At 47.6% G+C, this 12,595-nt stretch overlaps 2 protein-coding genes across 4 annotated transcripts in view; one reads left to right on the top strand and one right to left on the bottom strand.

The window, feature by feature from the left end:
* The window catches only part of NFRKB (nuclear factor related to kappaB binding protein), a 113,322-nt gene that overhangs the window by 63,053 nt on the left and 37,674 nt on the right, over positions 1–12,595 (bottom strand). The window contains exon 28 of one of the 3 annotated variants that reach the window (XR_003683595.2): positions 8,110–8,259. The exons of the other annotated variants lie outside the window; for them this stretch is intronic. The gene's annotated coding sequence lies outside the window, so the exon portion shown is untranslated. Of the gene's footprint in view, positions 1–8,109; positions 8,260–12,595 lie in introns of those variants that run through there. 3 annotated transcript variants of the gene reach the window in all.
* TMEM45B (transmembrane protein 45B) lies at positions 6,465–12,586 on the top strand. Its single transcript, XM_007121880.4, has 5 exons — positions 6,465–7,050; positions 9,235–9,441; positions 10,190–10,374; positions 10,871–11,016; positions 12,110–12,586. Exons 1-5 carry the CDS (start codon positions 6,807–6,809, stop codon positions 12,219–12,221), a joined length of 894 nt encoding a protein of 297 aa, XP_007121942.2. The 5' UTR covers positions 6,465–6,806; the 3' UTR covers positions 12,222–12,586.

Genomic DNA, 12,595 nt, shown 5'->3' with positions numbered 1-12,595 from the left:
CCCGCAAGGGGAGAGGCCACGACAGGGAGAGGCCCGCGTACCGCAAAAAAAAAAAAAAAAAAAAAAGAGCACCAGAGAAGAGAGGAAACTGACATTTATTACACACTTGTTCTAGTTAGCTGCTGGACATTTTCAGTTAACCCTCACAAGATCCCTGTGAGGGAGACATTAATGTCCCTTTTTAGAAGGAGGGGTACTGAGATTCAGCGAGTTTATAGGACTCAGCCAAGGTCTTTGACTTTTTTAAGTAGACTGTCTTTTTCCATTCCCAGTCGAAGACGATTTCAAGGCTTAATGCATTCCCCCCATGGAAGAGAAAGACACCTGGTCTTTTCGGTAAAGACAGTGGGGATGGTAGGGCAGAAACACCCAGCCACAGGGGTGATTAGCTGCAGCTGCCTCTCAGCCTCTGCATGTGCCGTCTGCTCTGCCTAGAGCTCCACGAATACTACCTGTGTTTGCCTGTTTTTCAAGGAAGCTTCAGTGACACTTCCCTCTGTAATCTTCCTCCTCTTTCCCTCAGGCTGAACTGGAGTCCTCCCTTTATTGTCCCAACACTCTATTAAAATAGTTAATATATGTGTCACAATGGCTAAATTACTCTTTCTTCACCACAGTCTGACATTATCATAGGCAAAGCCCTCCCTTGAAGATTGATGAAATCCATTTTCAAGAGTAAAAGGGGAGACAAGGCTACCAAGACAATTCAATGGCGGAAAGAAGAATCTTTTCAACAAATCGCTGGGATAACTAGATATGCGAAAGAATAAAGTTGGATCCGTACCTAAAAAGTCAATTAAAATGGATCAAAGACGTAAACGTAAGAGCAAAAATTATAAAAATATTAGAACAAAACATAGGAGTGAATCTTCATGATGGTGAGTTAAGCAGTGGTTTCCTAGATATGACACAAGAAGTACAACAAGAAAAAAAAGATAAACTGGATTTCATCAAAATTCAAAGCTTCTGTGCTTCAAAGGACACAATCAAGAAAGACAACCCACAGAAAGGGAGAAAATATTTTCAAATCATGTATCTGATACAGGACTTGTATCTATAATATATAAAGAACTATTACAACCCAACAATAAAAAGACAAACAACCCAACTTAAGATGAGCAATGGATGTGAATAGGCATTTCTCCAAAGAAGATATACAGATGCCCAATAAGTGCATGAAAAGATGCTACACATCACTAATCATTAGGGAAGCAAAATGGAACAAAACAATGAGCTACCACTTCACACCCACTAGGATGGCTGAAGTAAAAAAGATGGACATAATAAGTGTTGGTAAGGATGTAGAAAAACTGGCACCTTCATACATTGTTGGTGGGATTGTAAAGTGGTGCAGCCACTTTGGAAAACAGGGGTGAACTTTGAAAACATGCTAAGTTAAAGAGGCCAGCACAAAAGACCACATACTGTATGATTCAATGCATATGAAATGTCCAGAATAGGCAAATCTATAAAGTAGATTAGTGGTTGCCTCGGGCTGTGGGGGACAGGAGGGAGGATTGGGGGAAACGGAGTGACTGATGGGTGAAAGGTTTCTTTTGGGGGTGATGAAAACATTATAAAATTGACTGTGGTGATGGCTGCACAACTCAGTGAATATACTCAAAAGTCACTGAATTTTACACTTTAGGTAAATTGTATGGTATGTGAAATATATCTCAATAAAGCCGTTATTTTAAAGCAAAAACAAAAAGGATACGGACAGCCAAGAAAAAAACTGTTAGGGAAGTGGGCTTATACTCCGTAAAGTTCTGAAGGGAGAAGAACACCCTGGCATAAATAACAAAGAAAGGCAGGCAGCCTGATTTCTATTTCCTTCCAGAAAAAAGGAGAATAGGAAGCTGACCTCGAGTACAGCAGGGCCTCACAACCCCATCACTAGGAGCTCGGGGCTGCACATCTGTTGCTGTGGGGGACTGTCCTGTGAGCTGTAAGATGTCGTGTCTAGTGGCTGGTCTCTGCCCACCAGATGCCAGTAACACCACCACCAGCCGCGTGGTAACCGTCAAAAACGTCTGCAGGGCTCCCCAGGTGGCGCAGTGGTTAAGAGTCCGCCTGCCAACGCAGGGGACACGGGTTCGAGCCCTGGCCTGGGAAGATCCCACATACCGCGGAGCAGCTAAGCCCGTGCGCCACAACTACTGAGCCCGCGTGCCTAGAGTCCGTGCTCTGCAACAAGAGAAGCCACCGCAAAGAGAAGCCTGCACACCGCCACGGAGAGTAGCCCCCGCTCGCCGCAACTAGAGAAAGCCCGCTCACAGCAGCAAAGACCCAATGCAGCCAAAATTAAATAAATACATATATATACACACACGTATATATGTGTGTGTGTGTATATATATATATATTCAGACAAACGGTCCCCCACAGAGAAATGCTGGACTCGAGAAATGGACCTCCAGGTTTGCCCTGCAATGTAACAGACCCCTGGGAGCCTGAATTCGAATTAGGTTGTCTTTTTAGGCAGGACAATAAGGTGGGGCTGGAAGAACCATTTCAAGAGAGAAAATGCATCTATGTGATATCAGGTAGGAAAGGAGGTGACGAGTCAGGGCAACTCAGAGAGAATTTACCACAATTGTCTTTGGCACCTTTTTGGTACAATTTCTGCCATTCTTATGGCACCATAACTACTTCTTCCCTGGATTTAATAAAGATTTTCAATATTTAGAAGAAAGAAAAACTACAAAAGCCTGAGTGTCCCACCTGTTAACGTTAGCCTAGTATACAGCTGTATGATTCAGAACAGGCTAGGTTCTGCTGGATAATAACAGCCCACAGAGCTCAGTGAATGCTTTACCGTTTACTTCTCATGCCATGTGTTCATCGCGGCTGATTTGGGGCTCTGCTCCATGTCTCCTCACTCTGGGATCTAGGCTGACGGAGGAGCTACCGTCATGAATACTGATAGTGATGAGGGAGAGGTGACTGTTCTGGGGGTCTTGAACTGGCAATTACACGTCAGCCCAGAAGTAACATGTCACTTACACTCACAACTCACAAGACCCCACCCAACCGCAAGGGGGCCAGAAAGTGCAACCATACCACGTGCCTAGAAGACAGAGCCAGAAATGCTCAATGAACACGAAACACCCTCGAATTATCTTCCATGCTGCTTTCCCTGTTCATGCAAATCATACACCTGTACACGCGTATACAGATATGCGGAACGTTCACTGCTGCACAAAACAGGGTCGCATTATAAGCAGTCTTTTCCATCTTTCATGTCTCCCCCAACAGTAACTCGTGCAAAACCTCCCAGAACAGCAGGTAGAGTGCTAATTCATTCTTGTTAGTGGTTACGTAACATTCCATGGTGAAGATAACTTAAGGCACAGGTGTGACTGGAACTAAGCAGAGGTCCAGGCTGTGTAGTTGGTAGTCCATGTAACTGTATCCTGTCCTCACGAATTTGAAGAAATTGGCTTTAACTCTTCCCCTGCCATGAATGCCAAGTCCTCGATCCTGCTAATTTTGGAGGTTGCAAAGACGAAGCACGTGAGGAAGAAAACAATATTCACTTTTCTTGCTCCTTTTTCTGATCCTCTCACTCATCTACATACACCCTTTTCCTTCACAATTCCTACTTTCCCCATCTAAAATACGGGGAAATGTTGGATTTATTCAAAAAGAAAAGGCACCACATCATTTTATTTTTAACTACAGGCAAATGGCACCGACCACGGTTTCTCCTCTCCTCTGCACCATCACCCCCCACTCCTAGAATTCTCCCTTCCTCCTCTTTCATTGCTCCCCACTCTCACCTCCTTTTTCTCTGACACCTTCTACCTTGTCTTCCATTTCAATTACTTTAAATGAAAAAAAGGGAGTGCAGACTGGGGAAAATGGTTAAAAACTAGGAGTGCAAGGAAAGCTGGTGAAAACTTACTCAGACAATGTTCCTTTTCCAGTGATCTCCACAGACGTGAAATGAAAAGTTGCCTAAACCTCTAGCCTTCTCGGTTTCTAGCTTTAACTCAAAGCTACTACCCCTCAAAACATTTAATCCTCCCTTCATACTCCAATTCCATCTCATGTAATATTAAAAGAGAGTAAACATATTAAAAATAAGGGAATTTGTCTTTGTGGAAGCACTTTCTAATGTTTTCCTATCTGTGGCTTTTCTGTAGACTGACTTAGTTTACTGTGCAATGGCCACACCATTCTGTGTATTCAAGGGCACTCACCCCTTAAATGTTTGCTTTCTTATTTAATATTTTTAATTTTCTTTTTTCTTTTTTTTTTTTTTTGCGGTACGCGGGCCTCTCACTGCTGTGGCCCCTCCCGCTGCAGAGCACAGGCTCCAGACGCGCAGGCTCAACGGCCATGGCTCACGGGCCCAGCCGCTCCGTGGCATGTGGGATCCTCCCGGACCGGGGCACGAACCCGTGTCCCCTGCATCGGCAGGCGGACTCTCAACCACTGCGCCACCAGGGAAGCCCTTAAATTATTTTTTAAGCTAGACTTCTCAGGACTTTATCTGAATGGTATTATCCAAATTATCGGAAGTCTAAATTTTTATTGTTCTGTTTGAAGTTACTGTCTTGTTTCTTTTTTAAAACTGGTCCTATCTCTCTAGACGTTCTATAATGTAGCTAATCTAATAACCTATTAATTTGTTAATGGAAGAAATCTACCTCCCCTGCTCCTGTTCCCCATCAAATCAACGTACTCAGACTTCCAGAAAGTTAAAAGGAGTTAACTTTCTGTGTTTAACTCAGAAAGTTAAAAGGAGTTAACTTTCTGTGTTTAACTCAGAAAGTTAAAAGTAGTTTCTTCAGACATGCTGCAGGCCCTACGATCCACTGGCATGAATTTTAAACCAGGTAAAAGGGAAGGGTGAGGCTTGACAAATTGGTATGGACGCCACACAAGCAGACAAGGACTGTGCCTCCATTTAGGGCTCTGCCTCTCAGAAAAATAGGGAAGGGCAGGGAGGATTTTTAAAGCTGGTTTTTCTGCACTTCTGACTAGGAAAACAAAGGAGTGTATCAGGCTTGACCTGGAAAGGGACCAGTGTTAAACATTAAATGAAAAGCGGAGGTTTTTTTTTTAAATGTTTTTTAGTAGAGGATTAAAAAAGAATGAGAAGGCCTTCCAGTTACGGCAGCATAAAGAGAGGGGAATTCCCTTCTGCAAAAGAGCACCCCCCCCCCACCGCCCCCTGCAAAAATATAAGCACAGCACTAGACAAAATTATCAAAACCAACAACTGCAGGGAACTGGAAATTGACCAAAGGTAGACAACAAATAGAGCTGTGGTGATTGTTAAATTACTTGTTAAATAAGGGTCCTGGAATGTTGGATGTCGCATCGTGAGCCTCAGTCCGACACAAGCCCACAAGAGAACTGAAGTAGAGAAGCTGACTACTCAGAGTCCTGGAGGAGTACCGGGTGGGAGGTCAAGGCAGCGTGCAGGCAAAGGGAGGCCAGACTGGGACATACGCCTTTATTAAGGTCCACCGATGGAGTGCTTCAGGGTTCCCAGGGAAACCAGACTGGACAATTCAAACCAAAAAGATCAGGGTTCTGGTAAGTTTTGCAGGGGGCTCATCCAAGGGGTACACCAGGGGGAAGGCCCTGGGACGTGGAAGAGACTATTTATCACTGTGACTCTGCAGCTGTTTCAAGGGCATGCTCACAGGAGGGGCCCGTGTCAGTTCAAGGCCCCTCCAGGCCACTGGCCACACAAAAGGATGCTGAGGTGGCAAATTTATGGAGTAGTTCGGCTAATCAGTGGAAGGCTGTGGGTTTTGTGGCCACACCCTAACAAGAGTCCCCCTCACTCAATGACTTTTAAATATGCTGGTACTGGCCATGACGACAAGTTGCTCGGCTGCCAGGAAACAGACACAGCTCAGGGCAGTGATGGGGGGTCAGAAATGCTTGGCTTCCCGAGCTAAGCATGGAAATGAGCACTCGGGAATGAGCAGGGGAAATGCACAGCTGGGGGAGCAGACGACTTTAACGGGGAAAACCCTAGAAATGAGTCATGGAAGGGCCGATACAAGCTCTCCACACATCTCTGGCTGAACAGCCTGTCATTTTACCAAATTTGAAAGACCATATTCATTTATACTTAGAGGGCTGCATAAAAATCCTCCATTTTTCAAATTAGGTGAAAAATATTTTTTCATTTGCGTTATCTTTACAGTGAGATTTATTATCAATTTGTGTTATTTTATGAATTATGTGGTTTGTGTCTTCTGCCCATTCTTCTACAGTCTTTTTCTTATTAACTTGTAATGGCTCTGTAGTGGAATATCCATTTATCACAGCCATTGCAAACGTTTTCCTTGCGTTATCTTTACAGTGAGATTTATTATTTGTGTTATTTTATGAATTATGTGGTTTGTGTCTTCTGCCCATTCTTCTACAGTCTTTTTCTTATTAACTTGTAAAGGCTCTGTAGTGGAATATCCATTTATCACAGCCATTGCAAACGTTTTCCCAAATGGTTTGCCTTTTAATGTGTTTTATATGTAAAATGCTTATGCAGATGACTTTCTCTTTTCTAGTTCCCTCCTTTACCTCTATGTTTAGAAACGCTTTTCTACTCTAAGATCAGGAAGTATTTACCCATCCTCCTTCTCCTCCCTTCTATTTCACCCACGTTTTTAAAGCCTCAGGGCCAGTGGTATTCTCCTGGGCTTGTAACTCACTGAGCGGACAAGACTTCAATGACGTAACACAGGCTTATTCTATGAGAATAAGGGGCTCCCTCTCAATATGGCTTACAGCTTGGAATCCTCGGTCATGGATTGTGTTTCCTGCCAAATTATCCATTTATGTCTTCCCCATTCAGCCACCTAACAGCTGTCCCTTTATTGTTTAGGTATCCTGGGACCCCGATGGCAAATTTCAAGGGCCACGCTCTCCCAGGGAGCTTCTTCTTGATAGTTGGACTGTGGTGGTCAGTGAAGTACCCACTGAAGTACTTTCACCAAAAGGGGAAGAGCAGCCGACTGACTCACCACTATCAGCGTCTTGAGGTCATTGAGGCCGCCGTCAGAACTTTATTTTCAGTTGTCGGTAAGGAGGGGGGTCATTTGGCCCAGGGATCTCCTTGTCATACCCAGAACCCGTAACCCACTTCCTGGACCCTGTGAAAAATGGATGTCTCCACTGGCAGGGATAACATAACAAGAATTTTGGGCGCTAAATATTTTACCATAGTATCTATTGTGTACCGAGCTTAGTAACGTTGACAGTTTAATAGCACCTTACACCACAGTTCTAAGTTTCACACTATGAAAAACTACCACATAGACTGCAGCATTCTTTGCCCTAGAAGGATACAGGTATAATTTGTAGGAACACAGGCATAAGTTGTAGAAATAGAAGACATACTTTATGAAAAAGACAAAATAGGAAAAGAGAAAAAAAAGAACAAATTAGAGTTAAGCTCATGTACGTGAGTTATGAGAAGGTACTAAACGGAGCTTAGTTTTAGAAAAGTCATCTTTTCTCCCCCCAGCTATCTCCCTCCACTAGAATCTCAGGAGTGGTCAACACCCAACTCGTACCCTCCATCCCCAAATCTCAAGCGCTTAGAGATGGGGATTCATGCTGGAAGGCTAGTCAGAGAGGCAGTGGAAGAGAGTGAGAAAAGCCAACAGACAGCTGTCTGAGGGGGACCTTCCTTCACTGCGCCCCATTCCAACAAACCCACCCACTCCCATGGTCACCTGACAGCCACCCAGCCCACTGGTGGCCCTCGCGGAACAAGCGGTGTCAAGAGCAGACAGAATTCCTTGTCAGGACCAGCCTGTCACGTGAGTGAGGAGGGAGCTCACCCTGCAGCTACATTCTGCCACCTGTCCCTTTTGGCCTACAGTTTCTCCAAGGAATGGAAGCAAGGGCAGTAGCTCCCATGGAGTGAGCAAAGGTCAGAGTCTAGCTGAATGTCCCCTTCACCAGTCACCCAGGCAGCGGAAAGGCTTTGTCGTCTCTCTGAAGCTGAGAAGTGATGGGGCCCATGTGGCTTAAACGGTAAAGGACAGCATCAACTTGGCCTTAGAAAAGCTAGAAAAATATTTGGCCTCCTTGCTATGTGAAAATAATAACTCACCCAACAACGGTCTCTTGGGCCCCTGCCATGTGCCAGGAACTTGCTGTCTGGGTGCCGGGGGTGAGGGCGGGGGTGGGGGTGGGGGACAGACACAGTCCCTGCTCTCGGAGGCCTTCTGTTCTGTCACTGGGACGTCCTTTTCCTGGGTTGCTTCCACCAGCACCTTCATCCTTTATACATGAATTCAGAAAGGGGCTGGGGACTTCCCTGGTGGTCCAGTGGTTAAGGCTCTGCACTCCCAATGCACAGGGTACGGGTCTGACACCTGGTCGGGGAACTAGATCCCACATGCCGCAACCAAGTGCCTGCACGTGGCAACAAAGACCCCACATGCCGCAGAAAACCCGGTGTAGCCAAATAAGTAAATAAGTATTTTTTTTAAAAGCAGGGGGGGATCTGGGTTGAGAAAGAAACGTTTGGGAAACAGGGTCCAGAACGTTGTCACGGAGGACTTATTTTAGGCTCCGAGAACATTCTGGGCACCAGGCAAAAGGCGAATCTTTTGCTCCCAAGAAGTGAGAGCTGCCCTGGGGCACTGCTTCACCTGTGTGCTGGCCCCGTCTCCTGAGCTACAGGGTGGCCAGGATCACCAAGGTGTGGTCTTGGCCTTGTTCTCCCAGCGTCTGGGACAGAGGCCAAGCGCCATGGGAGGGACCCTCAGCTCCGAGCTCGCCCCGGGCGCAGGAAAAGCGCACACCCGGGAGTCGCTGGGCTTGCCACGGCTATCTTCACCTTTAGTGTGTCTCGCTGGCATTCTATCATTTTCCACCTAATTGTTCCTTTCCAGGTTTATCTCACAGCTCGCTTGGCAGAGGGGACCCACAGAGAATGCATCAGCCCCACTCTTGCTTAAGAGACAATGCTTTGCTGTCATCTCAACTGCTGGACAAATGTCCTGGGGGCCTGTGTGGCTGCGTTCCTCTTGCCGTTTCTCCCCCCTCCCCCAAAGGAACGGTAACAAAGGCAACATGTCTGCACAGGTTCCTCAGCAAATACGTATTTTATTCTGAAACAGCGGCATCTGAGGCAGCAGAGTAGGTCCACAGAGCCGTGGGCCACCTTCGCCATGACTTGGGGTCACTTCACCGTCTATTTGTCTTGGAGCTGTTCTTCCCTCCCTAACCTCCACTCCCGTTTCCCTGCAGGCATGCTGGCAGAGCAGTTTGTTCCAGACGGGCCCCACCTCCACCTGTCCCAAGACGACCACTGGGTAAAGCTCATGAACTGGCAGCACAGCACCATGTACCTGTTCTTTGGGGTCTCGGGACTCGTGGACATGCTGACCTACCTCATCACCCACATCCCCTTGGGGCTGGACAGACTGGTCATGGCTGTGGCAGTTTCCAATGAAGGTGACTGGGTGCTGTGGACGGAGACTTAGAGGGACTGGAGCACAGATCAGAAATATTGCAAATTTAATCATCTTCCCCAGAATACCCCAGTCTCTGAGCTTCAGAATCCTACACAGGACTTGATCCTGTGCTCTGGATGGTACAGCTGGCACGTTCCATAAAGCAGCACAGGAAAGCATGAGGCTTTTGGCCAGAGCTCTGGCTGACAGAGCACCAACTCCCCCCGCCCCGCCCTCCGCACGAAGACTGGCGGGGTGCCATCACGCAAGGGGGTGACCCTCTAGTTAGGGGAGAGGTTCTCCGTGCTCCACCCCAACCTTGCGCTGTCACTGTCCAGACTCCCACCCAGTGGCTAGGACACATCTCCCACGCAACTCATGCTAACTGGATGAGAGAAAGCATGTTGTCATCCAACCCCCTCGTTGACTTCTGAACCTCAGGAAGAACTGAAAAAAGGTTGAATGAGGGTAAAACTGAATGTCAAGTACACACACACAACTGGTCACAAATCAGCAACATCTCACCTTCCCATCCTGCACTGAACCCTACCTACCACAGATTCGGCACGCGCGCGCACACACACGCACACGCGCGCGCACACGCACTAACCTGCATCGGTTTGTTGCCCTAGATTGTCACATAAACCGACTTCGTAAGTGCCAGACAGACATTTCCTAGTCAGGCTGAAGTTGGGAACGGATCCCCTGGGGCGGGGGGCTGGCCCGACAGCATCTCCTGCTCCACACAGGCTTCCTCTTGTACCACCATGTCCACCACCGGCCACCGCTGGACCAGCACATCCACTCGCTCCTGCTGTGTGCCGTGTTCGCAGGGGCTGTCAGCCTCACCTTGGAAGTGATCCTCCGGGACAACATCGTGCTGGAACTCTTCCGTACCAGCCTCGTTATCCTTCAGGGCACCTGGTTCTGGCAGGTAATTATTCAAAACCATGCTCCTCACCCGGTGCAAGGACAAAGCAGGCCCACTGAGCGCATCCAAGAGATGCAGCACTGACACACCACTCGAAGGGGGTCAGAAGCCACTTCTCTGCCCAGGCCCACCCCTGACCTACGTGACTTTAGCCATCGATATCCTGCTGACGCACCAACAAGCGTCATCAACAGCGCACAGGCAGCGAGCAGGCTGAGGATTTCCCTGCCCGCCCTTCCCAGCAGAGCTACTGACACCACTTACAGCCTCTACTTGCTAAAAACTGTTCATCTGAAATGTGGGCCCTGAAATTTTAAGTAAGGCTACACTAAAACCAGAGCTAACAGAGCAATTTCCTGTGCAGAGGCCGTTCGATGCTAACAGAGGCATGGGGAATGAGTTGTCTGGGCAACTACAGACACTCTGGCAGCCACAGGAGGCTAGGGGGCTTCTCAGGCCCACCTAATGACAAGGCTGACTTCTCTGTATAATCCACCAGATCGGGTTTGTGCTGTTCCCGCTTTTTGGAGCACCCGAATGGGACCAGAAAGATGACGCCAACATCATGTTCATCACCATGTGCTTCTGCTGGCACTACTTGGCCGCCCTCTGCATTGTGGCCATCAGCTACTCGCTGGTTTACTGGTATGTCCAAGAGAAGATGACTTTTGCCAAGTTTGTCCTAACCCGCCCCATCCCTGAAATGTATTACACTGCATCCTTTTCACCTCCATGCCCCACCCTTCATAACTAAGCAGTGCTAACGTCTACCACTTAATGAGGGCCAACTATATGCCAAGCTCTGTGCAAGGTACTCTATGCCTGCACGTGAGGGTGATGACGTCTGAGAAGTTAAAGGACCTGTCTGTCTGGTCACAGAGACCTCACAGACCCAGGTTCCGAATGCAGTTCTGATGGATTTTAAGTCCGCAGTTTGATAGGAAAAACTCTGCATTAGGCATCAGCACTGAACCGCAGTCCCCGCTCTGTCCCTGGTTCATTCAGAGCCCAACACCTTATTCCTGGATTTGCCCTACTTCCCAGGGACATGTGACGGTCAGGTAAGACACCAGAGCAGCAAGCGCTCACGACAGCGCCCGCTCTCCCGAGGTTACCAGAGTAGCTAGTATTTCCTAGGCACTGACTCTCCCAGCACTGTGGTCAGCACTTAAAGTGTGTAAATTACCCCACTTAATGCTCCCTTTATAAAGGATGCACGTGATGTTTATAGACGGGGAAACCAAGGCTTCAAAAGACTGAGTAACCGGATCAAGGTCACCCAAGGGGTAAACGGCAAAGCCCAGCTCTTTAACCACTGCACACCCGGTCCTGCTAGTTCTGTGTCATCAGAGCCGCCTCTGTTCTTTCCTAGTTCCCGATTTCCCTACCCAAAGCAGGGATACTTCACCCAGAGAGAGTTCCACACAGATCAAACAGAAGGGAAAGCAGGCCATGGTTTCTCTGAGTTCTACTGCCCGGTCAGTGAAACAACAAATTGTGGGGTGGGGGAACTAAGTTGAGTCTCAGCTACATCACTGACCTTTAAGTGACCGTGAGTCCTTTCACCACCAAAGAGCGTGTCTAAGAAATCGGAGGTGCAGACGAGTCACCACAGTATTTGACAGAGACATAAAAAACATGATGCTCTAAGGGCCGGCGGACGCCTTCGCATCCTCGGGTGAGGGAATAAGGCAACTTGGGGCTCACTCCATCTGCAATTATTGTCTCCCCATTACAGCTTCCTGACACAGGTAAAGAGGCCTGGAGACGGAGAAATCACTGGGATTCAGAAGCTGAAGTCAGATCACACCTACCAGAAGGCCCTCCTGAGCGGCTCTGATGAGGACTAGGGGTGGCTGTCGATCACCAACGGAGGATGGAGTGTCCTCTGGGTGCACAGCTGGTGGTCAATGGGGTAGCTCACTTCCTCCACTGAAACCTTTATTGTGATCCACTCTCAAGGGTCTGTATATTTGCACCTGCTCATTTAACCAACTAAAGTCTGTGCTGGTATGGTATACTTTGTAGAGAAAAACGAAGCAAGTCTTTGTTTGTGTCTCAGTGTGAAGAGAACTCAGACTCTGAAAGCTTCAGAACAGGAAGTGACCTCATGGGTGAATTCAGGATTTGAATCCAGCAGAATTTACTGCTTTTGATAATTTAGCCCTTTTTCCCTCAAGAAGGCAGGTACTTTCTTATCAGAAAGTGAATGACAGAGACTTTA

This window comes from Physeter macrocephalus, chromosome 16, assembly GCF_002837175.3.
Source record: "Physeter macrocephalus isolate SW-GA chromosome 16, ASM283717v5, whole genome shotgun sequence".
Lineage (NCBI taxonomy): Eukaryota > Metazoa > Chordata > Mammalia > Artiodactyla > Physeteridae > Physeter > Physeter macrocephalus.
Note: the sequence above shows the minus strand (reverse complement) of the source record. Positions and strands in the feature narration are given on the sequence as shown.